General features: G+C 43.0%; 1 protein-coding gene across 2 annotated transcripts; it reads right to left on the minus strand.

Annotated features, from left to right (window-relative positions):
* Positions 1-752: 752 nt before the first annotated feature.
* Positions 753-23,507, minus strand: PHF11 (PHD finger protein 11). 2 transcript variants are annotated; one of them, XM_062487693.1, is made up of 12 exons: positions 23,482-23,507; positions 19,342-19,482; positions 18,673-18,780; positions 17,739-17,860; positions 16,007-16,114; positions 15,162-15,295; positions 12,157-12,203; positions 8,970-9,028; positions 8,531-8,597; positions 6,621-6,743; positions 5,308-5,379; positions 753-1,906 (listed from the first exon to the last, which is right to left on the minus strand). In XM_062487693.1, the coding sequence occupies exons 4-12, from the start codon at positions 17,844-17,846 to the stop codon at positions 1,767-1,769; spliced, it is 858 nt and encodes a 285-aa protein (XP_062343677.1). In that variant the 5' UTR covers positions 17,847-17,860; positions 18,673-18,780; positions 19,342-19,482; positions 23,482-23,507; the 3' UTR covers positions 753-1,766. The 2 variants fall into 2 exon arrangements, with proteins under 2 accessions (XP_062343677.1, XP_062343676.1); XM_062487692.1 differs by having other exon boundaries at positions 17,739-17,874.
* Positions 23,508-23,595: the final 88 nt, after the last annotated feature.

Below are 23,595 nucleotides of genomic sequence, written 5' to 3' on the forward strand. Positions count from 1 at the left end.
TAATGTGTTCTTTGTGTAATCTGTTCAAGCAATATTTATAATGCTTAATGGAAATAATTCTACTCTTCAGTGACTTAAGATTATGTTGGTTCCCTTGGAGGGGGAATGGAAAGCTGTGTGGGATTTTGCTTTTAATTATTGTCTAAATTTAAACTACATGTAATAAAATTCACTTTTTTGTACCTCTTCACTAGCAAACTTTGGATTTTGAAGGACATTGCAAGCTTTTTGTATTACATACAGCATCTAAGTTGCTTCATTTAAAAAAATCTCATCAGAACAACAAAGGAAAACCCAAACAAACAAATAAAGCAAAAACCCAACTTACCCCATACAATCAATCTTGCTGATTTCACTGTGCCTGACAAAATACCTATGACCTTGATTTCAGAAATGAGCAAGTTTCTTTGTAGGCACTAATTTTAGACCTCAGTGATTCACTCTATGGATCTGATCTTTTATACTAGGTCATCCTTAGGTGGCTGTAACCCTTCAGAAGGTATGTATGGACATATTTATCATTCTTATTGTGTTTAATAACAGAGCTCCTTGTTAATGCATTTTTTGTTTAGGTGGGTTTTTCTAGGCTGAGTGGCACTCAAGTCCTGAGCTTGGGTAGTAATCTGGTGCTGTTTCTAGGACAAGAGGGGCAGCAGACTTGAACTGTGTAGGTAATTATTATTATTTTGTTGAATCCGGCACATGTTATAGTTCAAGAGATCATTTGGAATGCTGTTATTCTGTGCTTCCTCCAGAACAAGCTCAGGTGAGGAATTGCAAGGGAGAGAGTACAGCTGTTGTAACAGGATGTCACATGTGTCACACCAAGTGCTGTTTGCCAATGCCCTGCTTGTCCTTCAGCCAAGGGCTGGGTAAAGCACGATGTGACAGCATTCCTCCTTGGCTATGTCCTGTGCAGCAGCAGGGACAGGGAGCACAATTCCACACACAGCTCCTTTAAAAAATGTTTCATTTTTATTCACTTAGCCTGTTGTGGCTAAACAATGCTTTGCTATATTCAAACAATATTTTAAAGACAAAACACATGAAAGCTGAACCCTTCCTTAAGGGTTTCAGAAAGGAAGATGCAGTCACTGCTTTGCTCCATCTGACATTGTACATGATCTAATGCCCAGCCCTTTCTGGACTGCCTGCAAACACTGCTTTACTACTGACATGACAGCAGGAACAGCTACACCTTGACCTGTCAATAAAGAAAAATTTGTTTTTTTTTTTTTTAATTAAGCTCCTGTTTATAATCCAGAAAGCTTCTCTGAGTGCAAGTTGTGCTGATTTATCTTTTTTGGGAAAGTCAAAGCAGCACTATGGTCTTTCAGACATCCCTGTCCAGACACAGACAGTGAGGTAGCTACTGCCCAGCCAGGAGAGGGTTCCCATAATTAAAGTGACTTTAGTAAGTGTTCTGTGGCAGCTGAACACTCCCTTGGCTTTGAGAGAAGAAGTCATCATTAGAGCATTTTGTTTGGTTTTTTTGCAAAAGCTAAATTTATAGTTTATAACACTCATTTATATTCCATTATGGAATATAAATAGAAATTCATAGTCAAACCAGGGAAGTAGATGAAGATTTGAAAACCTGAAGAGCTTTAAATTATTATAACAGTGAAATATAAAAATTAGTATAACGCCCCATTCTCACACCCATTGAGCCCTCATCTTGGGGCTGGGAAATTGGGCACTGACCAGACTGCTCTATGGTTTTTATCATTAGAAAATCATAACTATTGCACCATCATAGACAGGGGTTATTCAGACACAGTACTGGATGTACTGGCAATGTTCTCTGGAGGAGGAAGGATGGCTTCTTTTAAGTCCCGCAGTAGCTCAATCTTGTGATCCAGTCTCTTTCTGCTTTCCAGAAGTTTCTGGATTTTTTCTTCTGTTCCTATTATGAAAAAGGGGTAAAAAAGCTTTTATTATTAAGAGATAAAAAGATTTTATCACTATATGTAAGTATTACTAATATAAAATAAGTTACATATTCGTTAACTCTGCAGAGCTCCCAATGCTTGGTTTAACCTAGAATAAAACCTTTGCCTTTCTGCAGCAATGTCTGTAACCCACCACCCTGCACACCTGTTGTCTTCACAAAGAGCTGAACTCTGTCATCCAGATGCTGACATCTATAACAGAGCTAGTTTTGAGATTACATATGCTGAGATGTTTTAAATTTAAAAATTACTAGTTTAGCTACACCCCCCCTGTGTTAATTGGCATATGAGTTTTCACAGTTCTGTTTTCAGAGTCCATCTGTGTGAGAACGTCTCTAAATATGACTTATTTTAAATTGTGAAAGATACCCTCTCTAAATGACACTCCTAAAGCAAATTTACAAACCTAATGGATTTTAGCCAACAAAAAAATTAAACCTAAAAACAGATGGCTTGAACAACTGCAGTCACAGAGGTTGGTCTGTGAACAACAATTGACTTTCTCACTGTGTAAGAACGTTGAAAGTTCAGCTTCTAGTAAGAAGATGACATTTTGTTTGAACTGAATGTATTTTTCCTCTTTGGGGGAGAAGATGTTGAAGCATGTCTCCAATGTTGCAATGAGTAAAGTGGAAAAATTCTCTCCAGCTGTTTATCTTATGTCATGCAGAATAAAAGACCCTTAACTGATTTGAAAAATAACAACAACAAAAAACCAGAACAACAAACAAACACAAAAAAAAAACAAACAAAGGAAAGCACTTTGGCCTCTTTTTGCCTTCCTGCTGCTTCTTCCTCTGTAGTAAGAAAGCACAGCACCTGCTGCCTGTGGGTGGATGTAGAAGGTGATGGACATAGACTCTGTGTAATATTTAAAAAGAGTTGGGTGTGGGTGTTGAAAACAGGCACCCAGAGCACTGGTGGGGCCTGCTGCCCATGGGAAAGTGTGGTAGCATTCACTGAAGCCTGGCTCTGACTGAAGAGAAGGAAACGCCCCTTCCCTTCTGCAGTCAGGTGATACATACTTGAAGAAGCTGGACATGTACAAGTGGAACCAGGGGGAAAAAATCCCTCTTAGAGAGTATCTAAGATATGAATTAATTATCAGATATTAACAAAGCAGCTCAGGTGGTTAGAGCATGGTGCTGATAATGCCATGGTTACAAGTTCAATCCCCATATGGGCCACTTACTTAAGAGTTGGACTCAGTGATCCTTGTGGGTTCCTTCCAGCTCAGTTTCTTTTCTGCCAAAAGGATGTGGCAGATATAGAAGTAGCCCAAAGAAAGATGTCAGTGAGGGGGATTACTGGCCTACATAAGTACTTCTACAGGAAGGTAACAGATTGAGAACCTTCTACCTCATAGAGGAAAGTACCTGAAGGGAAAGAAAATCTATTTCTGTAAAATCAAGAATGGTCTGAGAGATGTGGACCTGGAATGACTGCCCAAAGTGCTATGGGGCTCTCAGTGAAAGAGCTGCACAACAGTTTTAAAATCAGGTATCGTGGCCTTTGTCTCCATAACCTTTATTTGAATTGCAGAATTTACTGCTACAAACCCCCTGAAAACAAATGCTGTCAAGGAGCTCAAAAGCTCCTGGCCAGACTGCTGACCAGCACAGAGGAGAGGGAAGCTGATGGAGGCATCCTGTCCATGCAGGACACACAAGAGAACTGAAAGCAAAACTAGAAGAAGTCACTTTTCCTTGGAGGAGAGGAAAAGAACCACCAGCCTAGTAATCTGAAATTGCTGCTGAGGCAACAGCATATCCTGTGTGGAAAGTTTTACACGCAGCTGAGTTTGCAGTAAAGCTGATCTCTGCAAAAAAGAATGTAGATCCCTGGGATCCCTGTATATAAAAGGGATTTTAAAAAGCCTTTTTAACAATTAAAGTTCAGAGTAGCCTTGCTGTGCTAGCACGTAAGGCTTCAGAACAGGTTTTGTGTGATGATTTAGATGACAAAAAGATTGAAGTTAAAGCATGGCAGATGACCCAGAACCATCAGCTTGAGACACAGTATTTATACCAGTCCCCTTTATGTAGTCCTTGACTTAGTATGTCACCACAGAGACCTGCTAGCTAGGGCTTATTAGAGATTATGACAACAGTAACAGAAAAAAACCACCACCACCACCAAAAAAAGAGCAGTTGGTGATGTGCTGTCCTCTCTACAGTTTCAATTGTAATTAACATGGTTTTCATTCCTTTTGCATGGCTTCATTTTAAGAGCTCCTCTTGTATCAGTTTTGGAACTAACCTCATTATTGACCTTGAAATTAAAAGGCCTCAGAAAAGAAGATTGTACTGTACAGGAAGAATTGAGCTGCTTGAGTTGTGGGGATTTGGAGAGGGAACAACTAGTACCCATGAGAATCACATGGTTGTGTGCAGGGAGGTGCCAATATCAAAAGATTTTCCTGTAAGCTGAGAAGAGGATGAAATAATTGATGCAGCAGCGAAAGAAACAAGTGTGATCCAAGGTTGTGTCACATGAGGAATTCTGAGCAGAGGTGTTTTAATGTCCTCAGATGAGGCACTGGTGGAACCTTGTGTCAGACTCCTGCAGCACTGAACACTCCAACTGCTGGAAAAGGAATTTAAATGCAAGAACAGGAGATTGAAGGGAGGAGCCTGGCTTTTTCAGTCAAGTGAAGGGGAAACAGCAAACATCATCTTCACATACTGAACCTCAACATTAACTAATTTAATCCTTCACCAGAATAAATTCAAGCAAGAGTTAGAACAACTGTTGGAAAGGGAAATGGGAAGCATGAGACTTGCCTGTCTGAAAAACAGCTTCACAGCTTTGTTGCTTCAAACAGCTGAGAGTTCAAGCCCCAGAATTTCCTTCCACACCAGTGCTCCTAAGCACCTGTTCCTGCCTTTGTCTGCATTTCACTCTGAGCATTCTCATCTTGTTTTTCAAAGCACAAATGCCCCTCAGTCCAGGTGAGTTCTGCTGGCCTTTGGCTGCTGTGTTTCAGTGGAAAACATTACTCTGACCTGCACTTGTCAGCCAGCAGCAGAGCTGTAACTCTGCAAGTTGCTGAAGGGAGGCTGTGGAGAAGGAACCCAAATAAGCTGCAGGAGAGGGGAGTTCCCCTGGGGCAGAGACACTTTGGCCTTTTAAAGCTGTGGAACTGTGAGTTGCTTTCTCCTTCAGGTCAGCCAGCCAAATCTGATATACCGTATTTCTGAAGATTCAGCTAGCCATGGCTTTTATTCAACTGTTTATATAATACTGAGGAAAAAAAAAGTTCCTTGGAATTTTCATTTTAAATGATTGTTTGTCAAAATTCTCATTAGATTAATTTCAATGCCAAATCCCAGACCGAGAGCTTTTCTGCACATACCTGAATAAACATTTGTCAGTATATTTTCAAACAGTCCGCAGTCAAACAGTGCCATCACTGTTTCTTCATACTCTGGGGAAAGAGATAATTTGATGCAATACTACTGAGTAAAGGTTTACAGAGCCCTACATTAGAAGTACAACAAAACAGTAATTACTTATTTTCCGTCATAATGACTGCTTGAGGTTTTAAGATGTCTTCCTTCTCATATAATCTATATCAAGAAAGAAGGATCAAGTTGTCAGTTCTTTCTTTTTAGTTTCATACAGAAAATTATTCCCTTTTTGGGTCTGCACCACGTGAACAGTGCATTTAAAGAAGAGCAATATACTTAAGTCATATTTCACTTCAGTGTGCCAGGACTGTGTGATGGCAGAACTGACTGTACCAACTCCTCCTGACAGGTCACATGTGGGACTGAGTTATCCCTGTTTGCTGTTAATAAACATCCAAGAATTACACTTCGATTTCATACACCTGAGTCTGCTACTGAAGCAAAACACAGAACACTTAGAGTTCAGCTGACCATTGACACACAAGCTGCTCATGAAGGAAGACTTACCAGGTGGAACATCTCACTTCCCATGCATGTACTGCAGTTACTTTGCATAAAATAACATTCTTTATGCAAAGTTATTACTCCTAACTTTGCAAAACTGGGAGGTCAACTGGAGAGGAAGGTTCAAAAGTTTCTTTAACTGTGTTGTGGACAAAGCAACATTAGACTGGAATTCCTTAAAAACAAAGTACTTCATGCAAGGTGATAAACCCATAAAAAGCCCCCAACAGGCACTAACAGCTGACAGTACAGTTGTAATAAATCCAAAGCCTTAAAATGTACACACTTAGGGATTTTCACTCAGAAGAGAGTGCTGATATTAAGAGACAGCTGGTCCCTCTGTGAAACTGCAAGAGTAACACAGACTTATGACCCAATTAAAACCTGCTTCTCTTCAGGACCTCTTTGTTCTCTAGTTCCTGGGAGAAGAGGCTGGACTGCATGTTCCTATGCTTATGCCAACATGCAAAAGGTGGCTTCAAAAATTCAAGTCAGAAGGTCTCACTAGAGATGCTGAGTTGGCAGCTCTTAAATAATTTTGAGAAAGAAAGTTAATTCCTTGGAACTTTCATTGTAAGTGGTCATTCAAAAGGGAGGGTCATTCTCAGCCTCCTGCACAGATGCAGAAATAAGGACTGGGTTATTTAGTACCATGGTATCCTCAGGAAGGTGGCCAGGGCCAAGTGCCTGGGATTCAGATCAGCACCTCTATTGTGACAGCAGAGTCCCTGCCATGGGTCCCCTTGAAACATACCTGTTTCTGAAGTGTTGTCATTCATCAGTTTTTCCTGAGCCAGGTGAAGTGTGTCCAGCATTTCTTCAAATATGTCATCCAGAAGCCCAGCTTGTTTGCACTTCCTAACAAATTCTATTCGAACTGTTGAAACACAGGAACATTCTCATACAGAAATGATCTGTAAAGAGGGCTTTGCTCCCTCCCTTCAGAAACTGAAACTTTGGCCAAAGCCCTTCCACCAGTAACAAATACTTTTGCAGATCTCTGGCTCCTCCAGCCACCCACACAGCCCTTTTCAGTGGGAACAAAAAAGTATCCAGGCAAACATAAGCATTGTGCTGGGTGCTAAATTCCCTAAGCGCTAGATTTGGCTTCGTTCATCAGAAGCCAACAGCTCCACGACTCTAAATGTGCCATTCCTAAAGCTTGTGCTACCCCCTAGTGACTTGTCTTGTGTTTCCACCAGTCCTCAGGACCACACCAAGGACAGAGCAGGCTAAAGCACAGAAAACAACACAGTAAATGATTCAGTATTAGATTTGGTGAAAATTGAGGCTGCTTTTACTTCAAATGATCCAGGCAACTAAACTTTTTTGTTACAGTCCATTTTATAAACCTGCTTTGTCAGATTTGGATTGATAGAGAAATAAGCATTTTTTCTTTATCCCAGAGCAGCAGGTCAGTCACAAGTTTTAGTAAGATCAATGCAATGATCTTGTTCCAAAGCAAAGAGCCATTGGACAGCTCACAAAAGTCTGCCAGTCTCCATTAAAAACAATGTTACATTTTAGTGGAGACATTTGTGAGGAAAGAAATGCCTTCTCACTTACACCAGATACTCTACGAGTATTTCAGTATTTTTTTATAGGTTTCCTGTTCTTTACAGTGCTAGTGAAACTCGGAAAAAAACACTAGGCAGTCACTCGCAATACCATGCCCACACATTAAGCATATCCATAGTGAGGTGAATAATCATCACTAGCACATTCCAAACTTCCAAGTGCCATCAGAATCCCAACAAGCAACTGCAGCAGGAGGTTCAGGGTTACATGAAAACTTCAGCGCTAAAGCATAGGTCCTGTGATCCATCTCACTGTTGCAACACCACACGTATGCAGTAAAACACTGTATTGTGTTAAGCACCCTGTGTACACCTAGGTTTCCAAAGGCAGGATGTGCTGTCCCCTCCTCAGAGCACCTCCTCTGTTAAAGCATGCCAGAGTTCCCATTTTAGATTTAACTGTACTGATACGGAGGAGGGGCATCAGGCAGAGGCACCCCTGTCTGCAGGAGACAGGCTGAACGCAGCAGCCAGCCAGAGAGTCACCAGCTCACATCCCCAGCAAGTCTCACCCAGCAAAACCACAGGCATTTGTTTGCTGCCCAGCTACCAGAACACTCTGCAAATCAGACTTCTGCTGCCATGCCAGAGAACGGAGAGCCACTGATCTCAGGAGAATCATAAAGATACATTTGCAGCACAGCATTTGCTGCCAGCCATCACCAAGCTCTGCACTTCAGCATAACAGACCACAGTAACTCCTGGCTGCTCCATAAAGTTGTTACCAAATGTCCAGAATATCAGAGTAAGGCCCATAACACTGAAGTTGTTTCAAAGAGGCCATCCTTTCTTCAGGCCCAAGGTCCTGCAGGGGGTACTCCTAACCTTATGTGGACACCTTCATTCTATGGTTAAGTGTTTATATGCACTCCCTATATACCTATTACAATTTATCCATTATTATAAATCCCACCCCAGGCTCCCAGAGACTTGGTCCTTTGTTCCATCATTCTTGAGCCACATACCTTCTTATCTTCCCACTGCCCTTGCTGGAGGAGCACCATTTGCATGCCTTGTTTCTCTGCTAAAAGTTTCACAGGCATAGTAAAAACTGAATTAACCCTTCTGGTATCAAAGTGAGTCTCACCTTTATGCCTGTTGTTTTTTCTTTTTAGTATTCGTAAGTGGTTTTCTTCTGCTGTCTCTTCTGTACTCTGTAAGAAAATCAAAACAATGTATTTTTACATCATGCTGACATTTACTGCTGTTCTTATTATCATACTTCTGTCTTAGCAGAAAGATAAAAAGCAGTCCACATTTCTGTGAAGACAGACAGCTTCTCTGCATGGCTAACAATATTCCTCTTCAGAAATTCTATTTTGAAAACAGAAGCAAAAAATGCTTCAAAACACCTGGGACACCAGCTTCCTTAACCACTGCATTTGCAAATAGCAGAGAAGTTAACAAAAGCCAACTGGGAACTCTCAAGGCTCTTTCTGAACATTGTTAGAATACTTTGATAAATAAGTCCTTTGCTGTAGCAGGTGTGAGACCCCTATTTTAGTACTACTGAAGTTCAGAATTACCATTTCTTCTGTGACGGTAGGAGATGTCAATGTACGTCTTCTTTTCCTATTAGCTGCATCTAGGAATCACAAACAACAAAGTAACAAAAGTGACAACCTCAGACTGACCATCACACATCATTCAAATTTCTTCTTTTCCCAAAAAGCTACAGAAGTGAGGCACTTCAGGTGGCAAGGCAAAAGTACATTTCAGCTTCCCCAAACACCTGATACTTCAACAGAACTCACACTGTTTCCACTTAAGAAAACTGCAAGCATGAACCAACCATTAGGAAAAAGTGGAAATCATTATAGAATTAGGGTATCACTTAACCTTTTCAAATAATTATAATTTTAATTGTGGCAGAGTGAACTTCCTCCTCCTGGCAGCAGCACTACCTCTAGGTGGTAAAAAACTGTTTGGTTTCTTTTCCAAACAATTCTCACATATGTTAATACACCCTCAAAACTAAGACTACATAAATAATTATTTAGGTGTCTCAAAGATATACAAATGCATTAGGTTTTTCATCAACATAAGGACCAGACCCTCCCAGAAAACCTCCAGAAGCATTTGACTTGTCAGCTTAATATTAGTTATGCTACAAAGTGTTTGTAGTGATGTGGTATGAGATCCCTGAAAAGTTCTCTGCTTTCCCTCTGTCCTTTCCATCAGCATGCACCAGACTCTTGCCAACATGAAAATTGGCAACTTTTGGAAACAGCTATACAGTATCACAAGCAGAGGAGGATAGCTCTGGCATGGAAGACATAGCAGGAGCAGAGAAAGGCAGAGAAGAGCGCAACCACCCACCAAAACCTGAATGTTTAAAGTACAGTGGAGTTATAGTTCACCTTCCCTGTTTTATCCCAGAACTTCTGGGCAGCACTTAGTAAGGCCTTTCCTGTTAGCAATCATCCTGTCAATAGGAATGAGGAGCCACTGCTGCACTTTTGTACAGGGATGCTGTGGAAATGAGTCTGGGCTTTGGGCACTGCTGCTGTACCTTTGCATTTTTCATGGCCCTGAAAGGAAACTGGTCTTTCACTTCATCGAAAACAAACCTGTAAGGGCTAATTTGGGGCAGTGTGGGAGATACTGCTGTAGGTACAAAGTGTTCCAGCATGGTATCTTTGACACGTGATGGGATTTTCTGAGCTCTCCCTGACACCTGCTGTAAGAATGCCTTTTACAAGAGGAACACAGTCTGAAGAGCAGTCCAACTCCTCCTGCCCTGCTGGCTGCTCTCCTGCATTTGTCAGCCTTTACTCTGTCCACATCCAACTTTTCCAGTTCAGCAGAGGTTGAAGCCTGTTTCCAAGTCCAAGCTGCTCTCCCATCCTAGCTTCACAGAGCTGCAAGGTGAGTTCTTGGCCCATAAGGCACCTTATTCCCTTCCAATCACACAGCAGAGCCCTGACATTCCAGCACAAGAAAATTGTAGGAACCAAGAATAAGGGGATCTTCCTTAACGCCATTTTCTCCGAAGTATGAAGCAAGAGACAGTGGGCTTGGGGAACCAAGTGTCTTCTACTCAACTCTCCCACTTGCTCCCCACTTCCCAGGCTACAGCTACTCTCAGGAGGTGAGAGAAGCTCATTCAGGAGGCCAGGTAGACACTGCCAGCAGAATCCATTTACCCCTCATAAACAGATGGTCTCTAAATTAAGTGCCTCTGGAAAAACTCCTCTAAGGAGGAGACTCTCTTCTCAGGGAACACTGTATATGCAGCATTCGAAGACACAAAAACCGTCCAGTATCTAAAGGGGGCTACAGGAAAGCCAGAAAATTACTTTGTAACAAGGCATGTAGTGACAGGACAAAGGGAGAAGGTTTCAGACTAAAAGAGAGCAGGCTTAGGTCAGATATTGAGGGTGGTGATGCTCTAGAACAGTTTGTCTAGAGAAGTTATGGATGCTGTCTCTGGAAATGTTCAAGGCCAGGTGGGATGGGGCTTTGAGAACCTGGTCTAGTGGAAGGTGTGCCTGCCCAAGGCAAGGAGGCTGGAACTAGATATTGGAAGTTCCTTCCAACCCAAATCATTCTATGATTCAAGCTTGTAAGACTTAAGTCCTCCTTATGAACAAGGTGGTGTAGGAAGGCTGGACCTAATGCCTGAATATTGTCTGGCACTGGAAACAAGGCAATCCTGGACCTGTCCAGTACTTGCACAGGAGATCACCTGGAACCCTGGGCAACCCCAAAAGACACTGACAATTGTTAGACCACAGAAATCAAAATAATTTTGAAAAGGGAAGAAATGATTCAGAACTATGGATAAGTCAAAAGCAAAGTTACTAAGTAAACTAAGAAGATGCATTTGATTAGTGAACCACAACAACATCAGGTATTAAACAAACTGTATGTCTGGCTAAGAAGCCCCAGCCCTCATGACTAAAAGCTTAAATAATAATCACCTAACCCATCCCTTAAGTGTCATCAGACTGTCAAGAAGGATAGCCAAAATTTGCTAGACTTCAGTGGGAGCACACCAGTGTCAGCACAAGTGCTCACAGTTCAATTGAGTTCAAATTCAAAGTGAAGGCCAGCCTAGGATCCACTTGTATGCATTAGGCTAACAAGGTCCAGCTTTGGTTGGGATTCCCAAATACCCCTCAATCAGGAAGGGCCAGGACTGACAAATGAAGCTGCATATCTGTAGCACAGGAAGCAGTCCTTAAGCAGGGGTTGTACAACCCTTTTGCTACACTTTAAAAAGCTCTTTGGAATCCTTCAGAATGAAAGGCCCTATTTTAAAAACTACTGCAGTGAATACGGAAGATGCAAATGTGAATGTCAGCACAACCACAGATAAAATCCCAAGGTGACCTCTCCTGTAAGAGCCCTCTCCTTGCTAATCTAGTGCAAACTTGTGTGGCTCTCCTGTCCCATACGGATTTTACAAGGAGCTTGGGCTTACTTTCCCAAAGAAGAGGAAAAATGAACCCATGAAGGATTGGATCCATTGTGGTTTAAATCAGTTTTCAAGCAGATCCAGGGAGGATTGAATTTTAACTTTTCCTACCTCAAAAAACCTTCTTGATTTTTCTGCATACATGTGGATCTCAACCAAACCACTCCTGCAAGACTAGAAATCCACCACTCAGTATGAAGGTGGTAATATTTATTTTGTTCATATGAAATACTGAGTGTAGGATGCAAACTTTTAAAACTAAAGAAATCAATGAAGTCATTAAAGAAACTCACCATAGTGATTGGTCCTATTCCCTGGGTCATGTTTTGGGCAGAACACTCTAAAATTTAAGTTCAATTTCAAGAAAAAGAAAAGAAGTATTAATAAATATGCAAACAGAGTTATACTGATCAATTTTAACAAATATTTTCCGCTCTTTTCACTGAACATAAACTGAAAGACAGTTTAAAAAAAAAAAAAAATCAGGATTTTTGTTCAGCATTACCCTCCTCAGAAACCACCTGCTTTAAAGTCCCATGCATGCACGACCTTGTATCTGTACTTCCAGAGTCTCAGTGGACTCTGAGCACTGAAGCTCTGAATGATCATTTCCACCAGCGGGCCTCTCTGGGCCTGGCCACTGTCCAGACCCTGAGTGGGACACATTTCATGTGTGTGGCAATCACTATGTCAGAGACACTGAAATGAGATTAACGCTCCCAAGGTGAAATGCCTGACACTGTTCCATCCCAGCTGCTGCAGCTCTGCCCCACGAAGGCCAGGAGCCTCCTCAGACACCTCTGCTCAGCAATCCATTACTCGGCCCTGCAGGGTGCTGGCACCACTACCCACAGCACCAGGCACTCGCTCTCCTGGAGGGCTCTGTGCCCCTCCCTCCTGCTGCCCTGTGCTCATGGAATAGCCCCCCAGTCCTGAGTAAGTAGGGCAACCCTGTGTGAGGTCCACTAACTTAAAGCTGCTCAGTCCATTTGTTACTGGAAGACTTCAGCAATATGTGCCATGGGAATATTTTCAGTGGTTCTAGGAGAGCAATGTGAATTCCTTAAAAGAGGCAAAATGCAACAAATTCATGTGAAAATATTCCTTATCTTTTGGATACAATAACGCCCAGAGAACATGATTCAGATTTCACAATATGCCTTTCTTACAGAAGGATCCCAGGTCACTTTTTAAGCAAAAATGCCTCGTCAGGAGCATGACTTAGTTCATCTCTTCCTTACAAATGTATTCGCCAAGACTGCTGCAATTTTTAAAGGGACACTGCATTTATTACATTTTCTAATTACTGTCATTCTTTTAACAAAAACAGAAGCACTGCCCTTAGAAATGCAGACTGTTGCCTTGATGAGGAAATTCTTTTGCATGAAATGCATATTAAAGCACAAAAAATCAGATTTAGGTATGACTAACAATTCAATTAAAAAGCTATATACTGGAGACACCTTATTTACATCCCTGAATTTCTAACACTGTCCTTTGGAGAATGTTTTTTATTCTCCCCCTCCCTTTAGTTCTAGTCTTTCACAGTTAGAAACAACCCATCCTTAGCACAAGAACATCTTATAAAGTACAGGCAATATATTTTACTACTCAGGCCACTTTATTTGGAACCACTTCCTACTATCATTTTTGCAAGACAGCAGTACAAATTGCACTTATTTCTCCACCTCTACTCTTAACTGGCCACTTCCACAGCACCATATGCTTTCTCTTTTTATTCTGCTTGATTTGATTATCACTACTCATCATCACAATGATGGCAACTCAGAATTTAAAACCATCAGCTCTGCCTCTCTCAAAGGAATTATCTCTTCAGTATATTTCACCATGAGAATGTGCAGGGGCTGTCAATCCAGGAGAACTGTTTTTCAAGTCTACTCTCCAATAATTTCAGCTACCTACAATTTTTGTGCTTTATTTATGCCACTGCTGCTGTGTAAAAGTCTTTAGGTTCAAATCCTTGAAAGCTGTCCTAGTATCTTTCTCTAATGCAGTCCTTTCCCAGCTCTTCAATACAGGTTACTATAGCCTAGTTTCCTAGGTTATCAGTGTCACACAGTGACTTAAAACAAGGCATTTTTAAGGGTGCCTCTTCCAAACCTCCAAGGTCACCAGCTTCAAAATGACACCAATTCAAACTGCACATGCAAGCATTTCTTTACCAGTTTGTATCTAGACTGCTGTCAGTCCCACTTGTTTTTCAACATCTTGAATTCTGTCTTCTTGAGCCTGAGTTATCCTATCCTTTCTTAAGCTATAAGATGAAAGCCATTTATCCTGCGATCACAGAAAGTTTTCATCTTCCCAGTTATACTCTTTCATGAGCTTTGCAGATTCACAAAGATTCTACAAGAATCAATTAAACATCCCATTTTCCCTGCACAGCTGGGCTTACAGCCTTGCACAGATGCATTCATTTTAGACAGAGAATGCTGTGAACCAGCCAGGAGTGCAAGTGCCTTGACACAAAACGACCCATCTTACACTGCTACCAAAGACTGCACAAGACCATCCCTTTGTGAAATAAGTAGTGATTAAAGGATCCCCAAATTAATCTAAGTCTAACATGACCTGTGATCTCTCTGGCCTTGCACAGAAATGAGCATCAGGGCTTTTATGCACCTCAGACTTTACTATAACTTCAGCATTTCAAAAGGTCCCTGAAGCCCCAACTTTTCAACCCCTTCATCTACATCCTCCAAACAATTTGTTCCACCTGCCAATGGCAATGCAGACAGCCCAAGGGCAGTGGACACCAGGACTAGCATGCTCTGGACAGAAGATTTACTTAGAATCCATTCAATTGTGTTAATGCTAGCAACATACTTGAAATACAAGGCCTTTGGTGGGAATCAAAGTTCTTTGCTAGCATAGGGAGGGAAAATTACCTGAATTTGCTTAATGTGAGCAGGTCTAGAAATGCTACAACCTGCTCTGTGCTCAGACTGCATTTGCTGGAGCTTCTGAACCAACAAAAGATTTAGAATCTGAGTGACATTAATAAAATCTCTTCAAGATAGTAGCTAGAGACTCAGTTAGGACTGCCTTTTTCAGCTTTGGCCTTGTTATCTTTCAGTGATGTAAACAGATTCCCTGCCACTGCAGTGAACTTTTCCTGTGAAATAAAAACATTTCTCGCACAGTTTGCAAACAGAGCATCAAGCATCGGTTTAGGAGACGAGAGAATTTATTTCCTTCCCTAAGAACCCCGTAAGCCCCAGCCAAAGCAGGCAGTCCCTGAGGCTGGCAGTGCTGGCAGGGGAGGCTCAGTGAGTACCGGTAGACGCCGTTGACCTGGTCGGTCTCCACGGCCGCGTCGTCGCAGAGCGCGCAGAAGTAGTGGTAGCTCCTGCGGCACGCGCGCTCCTCGCAGCCCACCGTGGCCCCCTTCTTCTGGCAGAAGTTGCACATCTACAACAGGAGGGGGTTCACCAGGTAAATGTCACAGGCAGCTACTGCAAATCCTGCCAGACAGGGCAAATGGCATTCTCTGTGGGAAAGTCCAGTATTCCATTTCAAGTCACCTCAGTGTAATTCATTAGGCAAATTCACTCCTGCAAACTCCTACTCATGTCATTATTTCAGCCACCTTTTTTACTATCTTACCTCTATTTCATACTGATAAATTTGTAAAATGAGCCAAAGAGCCACGTGAGGCCACTGAACAACTTTCCCAAGTAATTTCAATATTAATTGGTGTTAATGTTTGCATTTGATTTCTAGGCTAACTTCATAATGAAAAGAGTTCCAACCAGGACGTAGGGGATGAGGGCAGCTGAAGACAAAGGCAATTAAAAAAACCCCTCACTTAAATAATCTTATTTCTGCTAAACTCAGAAGATGCTTCCCTTTAGAATTGTGGATTGCATTCATTTGATTCAGGCACTGGCTTAGTTCTTTACCAAGGTCTCAGAAAACTTCAACTAAGGACATAAAATCAGAAAAAAACCCACCTGCATTTTAGTACAGAATGAACTAAATTTCACCAAACCAAATGTTTACTAATCTTACTAGATCAGAAGGACCAGCTCCTTTAATGCTTTTTTTAAAGCACAGAACAGTCAAGACAACTTTCAATACCATGAGACAGGACTAACCGCAGATTCAGAAACATTTCCTTACCAGCCGCTTTCCTCTCTTGAGCTCTTTTAACACTGATGACACATCAAACCTTATTCCTAGATTTTCTGGGTTTTGATCTTCAGATTCCACAAATCCTGAGGAAAATAACTAAAGACAAAAGAGACAATTTTAAGAAATAAGAATGACTCAGCGGTGCAGAAAAGAGACAAGGAACACATCTTTTCTTCTTGCATGTGCCCTACCTAAGGAGGCTGATTTTTCTCTGTGTTAACAAGAGGTTTCACCTACACTGAACAAGGACCTGTGCTTAAACATTTCTGCAGTCAAAAGAAGTTTCTCCTTCCACATAAGAGATTTCATATAACCTGAAGGCAAACTAAGAAAAGATAATAAGGTGAGAAAGTTAACTTATTAAAAACATGAACAAAGAAAATCTGAAATTCCAGGGTGCCCAGAGTACGGATGAGAAGATCTTCAGGCAAAAGACCTCCGCACCTTGGACATACTATTATGTGCTCAGTTGTTCAGGCCTACAGCTGGATGCAACATTTCTCTGTAATAATATTTCCATACAGCCCAATGCTGACAACAGCTGACTGCAGGAAAAAACACGGAAACATTGTACATATCCTGGGAGAAATCCATTAAAAATGCACACATGCACACACAGGGCACTTTAATTCCCATAGAAATGCTGAGCCATGACAATGAGTGAGGAAGGCGAAGTTCATGGCAATTATTTCCTAAGCATTATATACAGCTAATTTCAAACATCAACTAGCAGGCACCATCTGTGTGCTCAGAAGGTGAGAGCTGACTGCAAAAAACCCCAAAAAAGTGTAAACAAACCTAAGGCAGAGAAATGAGTAAAGTTGCTGGGAGGACAAAGAAAAGAAAAAATAGAGAGAGACAAAGTTTTAACATTGGAGAAACATTAAAGCCATAATAAAACCTGTTTCAAACAAAACATTCAAGTATCGTAAAACAACGCTGTTGTGAAACACTCTGATAAAAAAATAACCAACCAAAAAAGATACCAGAAAAATAAAGATGAAGATGTAACAATTGTGATAACAAGTAGGCTGGGACAGTGACAGCAAGAAAGCTGCTCTAGCAGCAACCTCCTGTGCTAAGCAGTCCTCAGCTATAGTCTCACTTTGCTGAAGGGAGCATGCAGCAGCTGTAATTGATTCTGCACACCAAGAACCAGCTCCACCAACATTTCAGAATAAAGGGGAGGCAAGAAGAGTAGAAGGATCGTAACACACTTAGAGCTTCATATATATTTTTATATAATCAACTTCTGATTTTTTATTACTTATTTCAGATAAGGTACAGGCTGGAAAGTTTTTTAACCATCAAGTGATATGGATATTTTCCTGCAAAGGTTAAGTACATAACTTTCTGTGGTCTGCAAATCCTCATCCAAGAGGATGAGTATCAACAGCGTCTCAAGAAGAACTATTCCTGTTGCTAGACTGTATGTGATCTTTGTGGTGTTCTCATGTGTGTCTGGGACCACTGATCAGCGACAGACACACAAGAAAACACCACAGATCAACAGCTCCAGCTGTGCAGAAACACCTCCTGCTCCAAAATCCGGGCCAAGCCCTGTTGCTTTTCACAGCTTTTCAACCTAATATAAACTTGCTGGTTTGAGTAACCAGCCTTTCAATCCAGACATCATCACAAAATCAAAAAGAGATAAGCAGTGGAAACTTCCCTCTTATCCCTTCACTTCTCCTCAGTAGTGACCAGCTAAAACACTCACCAGACAATCCTGATGAGCTGCAATATCGCTCTCTGTGGCAATATACATCACAGAGCAAGCCTCCCCTTCTGCACAAAATGCACATGTTCTTCTCACCATCTTCGCCATTATCCAGAAAGCACCTACAGCAGAAAAACTGGGAAATAAACACAAGGTAATTGACAACTTCCACAAGCCAAGCAGGACAGAAGAAAGCAGAGCCTGCCAACACTTGCCTTCTAACTGCTCCTTCACCTACATCCCCTGACCCTTGATGTTTGCTCCTCCAGTAACAATTACCACTAGAACAGACAGAGCCCACACTTGGCACAGCAGTGGGATGGAATCCAGATCCCAGGAGTTCCAGCAATTAGAGCAGGAGAAAGAGTGGTTTATCTCCTCTTGGAAAGTCACTAACAAGTCATAAGGGGTAATAAAAGAGTTTCCAACCTTGCTTGGCAATATCTGCTCCAAAAACAGATTAAAGAGATACCCAGCAAGTCATGCCCTAAAGTGTGAAATTGCTTTTATTTGCAGGAGGGCAATCACTTATAGTGTTTTCCTAACCTACTGCTGCCATATGTGGTCTGAGAGTCAACAAAGGACAGAAAAACAGCTGCCCTCAAGCTTCACCAGTGCCTTCCAGGAGTTCACAGAAAACAAGGAACAAACACTAATTTCTTAATGCAAGGATGTAGCAAAGTAGCGTGGAGAAGTCTGCAAGTAAATTGGGGCACAAGAAAAAAAATTATGAGAGATTCAAATATTCTCTCTCAACAAGGTGAAACGCTAACAGGAGTAACAGAATTTTCCCTGATCTCCAGCAGGTGCAAAATTCTAAGGCCAGCTACTTACTTCACAAAAGCAGTCTAAATGTTTCTGGACAAGTCTTTACACACATCCCCCACCAGCAGGTTAGAGCATCACCCCACAACATCTGTAGCAGAAATTTTACTTTGTGTTTTTTGCACAAGTCCACCACAGAAATCTTCAACAACTTCCTGCTCCTACAAGGTGTGAAACTATCCTCTGCTGGAGACGTCACCTCTGACAGCACAAACTCCTGTATAACAAAGGGAAACAAAAGTCTGTTTACTTTCAAGAAACAGGAAGCTCTGAAGTTAAATTATTCTAGTGAGAGGTAGGAAGGCCCAAGCGCAAAATAGGCAGGAAATCTCACAGTCCAACAAATCCTGCAAACTTTTTCTGGGTTTCAAAAGACAAACTGTTTTTGTTAGTTTCCATCTCCCTTGCATAAAACAGACTGGGTAGCCCCAAGTGAAAACACCACCAGAGTAGAAGAGGATTTTTTATGTTTTCTCCCCTCTGGCTCACACTACTGACAGTTTACTTCAAATCACAAGTCACTTTGTACACAGCTGGAGCTTTTATCCCCTCTGTCTTATGTCTTGTAAGCAAGGCAGAGTAGAAACTGATTTCCAATACCCATCTATATGCTGATCATCATATCAGTTCCAGAACCTGAGCAATAAATAAATACAATAGAAACAAACAGAAACACAGACATATTAGAACTAGAATAGAAAAGAAAGAAATTCAAAAGAATGAGCTAGAGTTTGAAAAGCCTAGAATACAGGAAAAGCTCTCTGCAGCAAACCAATACCTGGCATCAATGGAGACACACTGATGCAGACCCTGCTCAGGCCCAGTCAGAGGATCCAGCTCTAGGAATTTTTTAAGGAAGGGGCTAAAGGTGGAGTCTACAGTCTCTGGAGTTTTTACAGGCTTTGGAGAAATCCTGGTGCTGATGGAGAACAGAAGACACTTGGTCAAGGTCAGCCTTGAGGTCACTCCAGCAGCTTTTTAGGAATCCTGAAGCAGTGGAAGTACAGCTCTTAGCCATTCCTCTGTGCAGAAGCAGCCAGCCTGCACCTACTGCCCTGTTTAGCCCCGTACCCTGTCCCCCTGTGGTGGGTTGGCCCTGGCTGGATGCCAGGCATTTCCCCAAGCCACTCTATCACTCCCCTCCACAACTGGATGGGGCGAGAAAATGTAACAAAGGGTTCACAGGTTAAGGACAGGGAGAGATCCCTCACCAAATACCATCACAGGCAAAGCAGACTCAGCTTAGGGATAATTAACTGAATTTATTATTATCAGAGCAGGAAAATTAGAAGTAAAATAAATTTTAAAATCACCTCGCCCTCACCCCTTCCTTCTTTCCAAACTCTACCTCCTTCCCCCAAGAGGCACAGGGTGGTGGGGAATGGGGGTTATGGGTAGTTCATCACTCATTATTCCTGCCACACTCAAGGAGAGTCCTTCCCCTGCTCCAGTGTAGGATCCCTCCCATTGGAGACAGTCCTCCACAAACTTCTCTGTGAGTCCATCCCATGAACAACAGTTCTCCATGAACTGCTCCAACACAGGTCACTTTTCCACAAAGTGCAGTCCTTCAGGCACAGCTGATAGCATAGGGTTAAAACATTTCTAAAACCATGGGAATTGTATACAACAGATTAAGGGAGTGGAAAGAAAGGCTGGATCTGGTAGGCCTGGGAAAGGGAACTGGGAATGAATTAGATCATATGAAACTGCACCTGAGTAATCACCATTATGATAAATGATATGATTGTTAAATGTAATGATTGTTTCATAGTTGAATATAATTATTGTTTAATTGTAACAAGAATCACGAGAAAGGATGTTTTGGGGGACCTGATGAAAATTACAAGAATTCATGCTTGGATAAGATCAATGCATACAATAGAACAGTATGTGTTTAATAATTAATATATAGTTATATAACAAAAAGGGTATAAAAACATGTTCATCTTGAATCCATGTCGGAGTCAGATTTGGGTTTGTACCCCGCATTCCTAGAGCTCTTCCAATAAAAGCACCTGCATATAATCATCCTGTGATTATGTGTTTCCATGCTAACACAGCCTGCTCCAAAGTGGGTTCCCCCAAGGGCCACCAGTCCTCCCAGGAAACCTCCAGCATGGGCTCCCTCTCCATGGGTCTGCAAGTTCCTGCCAGGACCCTGCCCCAGCGTGGGCCTCCCACGGGGTCAGAGCCCCCTCTCAGGCATCCATCTCCTCCACAGGCTGCAGGTGGATCTCTGCATCCCCATGGACCTCCATGGGCTGCAGGGCAATGTCTGCCTCACCATGGTCTGCACTGGGGACTGCAGGGGAATCCCAGCCCTGGCACCTGGAGCACCTCCTGCCCCTCCTTCTCCAGTGACCTCGGTGTCTGCAGAGCTGATGCTCTCACATATTCCCACTCCACTCCTCTCTGTCCACAACTATATCTGCCCAATAACTCTTTTTTTTGTTTGGTTTTTTTTTTTTGCCTTCTTAAATACAGAGATGTTGCCATCATTCCTGCTGGGCTCAGCCTTGGCCAGCAGAGGGTCAGCCCTGGAGACAGCTGGCCTTGGCTCTGCTGGACACGGGGAAGCTTCTGGCAGCCTCTCACAGAAGCCACCCCTGTAGCCCCTCCACCACCCAAACCTGGCCATGCAAACCCAACAAACTCCCACAGGAGCCTATGCTCTTCCAGGAAGAGGATACAGACTTAAACAGGGAAATGGAGCTGGTTGGCCACTCCTACTAAAGAAGGGGGAGGCTAAGGGCAGGTGTCCAGTTTCAGAGTTTAATTACATTTCATCTGAACAATGCCTTACTTTTGCAGGGCTTAAGCCTGCCACTCAGGGATTCCAGCTGATGCCCTTAGATGGATCTGTCTGAAAAGGTAAGAAATCCTTTGCTCCATTTTCAGTAGCACTCATGACAGCATTTCTCTGCTATTATTTCTCCTGCTTATCTTTTTAAAGTCGAGGAATCTGAAACTATTTAGCTTTTCTTTGTACAGGAGCTGGTCTGTGGCTTTTTCCCCCCTCTGTCACTTCTGGCTACACTCCAAGAGGACTTTTGGACATCATCCAAAAGGACAGGCCACCATTTACACCACGAAGTCATAATATCACTCTGTATTTTCCTTTTTTCCTTAATGATTCTTACTATTCCAATCATATTTTAGCCTGCTTCTGAGGGCAGAGCTGACACTTCCGGAGACCTGCTGTCGGAAGCACAAAGCAGTGAAGAAAACCACAAAACTCAACAAGCAATGGGGCCCACAGTGATTAGAGCAGACAAAACTGGGTGGAGGGCTGGTGGTTTGTGCTGCCACAGGTCCTGACAGGAATGTGAGGCAGCGTGGGAGCCGTGTGGCCTTGTTCTTTTCCTTGTTTACCAGGAAATGTTTTGCACCAATTGCACCTCCGGGGTATGCTGTGCAATGCAACCACAAACAATGGAAGGTACAGAAGTACCCTGATTTGTACCTAACTGGAGGGTGACAATTCAACACAGAAACCATAGGGACAGATCCATGGGCTTGTCCTCTTGGCCCCTCCAGAAGGAATGCCTTTCAGTGAGAGTCATATACTTGTCACAGAATCAATTAGGTTGGGAAAGACCTCTGAGATCATCAAGTCCAAACAATGACCCAACACCACCCTGTCAACTAGCCAGTATTACAGAGTATTACAGTTCCCCAGATCTCTTTCTTAAGCAGCATCAGATTAAGTAGGGAGGGCATCAGCCTTATGGTTGTTTCCCTGCCACATCCACCATCTTTCATTTATCAGTGCTGGATTTTTACCTGCTGTTTTACAGTCTATCCCTTGCTGTCCCAAAGGCCTTCTGCAACCCTTTGCTTCCACTGTCACCACCAAGGGAACCCAGGGGGCCTAATTCAGCTCTAAGATTTGGGGGCCCTTCTGCTGCCCTCTGCTCATGACAAAACAAATGATGCTGCAAAACAGAAGGCAGAGCAGCAGCTCAGAGAACAGTCACACCTGGCTGCTTCTCCTGTACCTGTGCCGTTTCCTAGAAGCATGGCTGCTGGTTTCAGTTTTTTATTTTTTCACAACAGTGACTAAAGGGAAGAAAGCAGAAAAGGAAACAGAAAGTAAAAAAGGGACAACAGTGCTGGCAAGAGCGCAGGGCTTGCGTGACTTTCAAAGTCAGCAATCCTGCTGAAAAATTATCAGTTTGTCTAGGTATTTGCTCTCCAGACCCAGTTCCGAAAGCATCCTTGTATGTAAATATCCATCTTTTACACAGGAGGAGGCTAGGGTACAGAATCTCTTAGTATATCCATAGGGGAGTAAGGAAAAGTACCCAAGTCCCCTGACCTCCAGCACGCTATTGAAACCCACTGCCCCAGTTCCTGCTCTGCTCTCCTCTTCCTTCCAGCGCAGTGCAGGACTGGATCTAAGGAAATCGGAAGAAAGAAATCACACACCTGTTACCCCACACTCACCGTGTCCCTCACTTGTGCTTTGTGAGGAAAGAAGCACGGCTAGAGACGCCTAGACAGCTGAACACGACCGACATTAACTTCACCGTTCTCCCCACACCATTACAGAACAAACACAAGGAACAAGAACGAACAAACAAAGCTGTCCTGATCACCCTTCACTTGAGAGCATCTCCTTCCAAGCCCCGGCTGTGGTCAGGGCACCTTTCGATACACGCCGCCCAGAGCTCCATCCAACCCAGCTTTGAACACCGCCAGAGATCAGATACCCACAGCCTTTCTGTGGAGCCCGTGCCGGCGCCTCACCACTCTCACAAGTAAAGAATTTCTTCCCGCTGCCTCCTCGGGCCCCCCGGTGCCGCCTCACGGCCCCACGGACCCCCGCTCAGCCCCAGCCCCGGCAGGGTCCACTCCCTGACACTGCGGGGAGAGCGAGGCTCCCCCCGCCCGGCCTGCCCGCGGTGGCACTTACCGCCCGCTCGCGGCGCGGCGCAGCCGTCACCCCCGCAAACCCTTCCCCCGCCCTCAACTCTCCCGCCCGGAAGTGAGCGTGACTGGCCGGGGCACCGAGCATGCGCGGTGGTGC

Source organism: Cinclus cinclus, chromosome 2, assembly GCF_963662255.1.
Source record: "Cinclus cinclus chromosome 2, bCinCin1.1, whole genome shotgun sequence".
Lineage (NCBI taxonomy): Eukaryota > Metazoa > Chordata > Aves > Passeriformes > Cinclidae > Cinclus > Cinclus cinclus.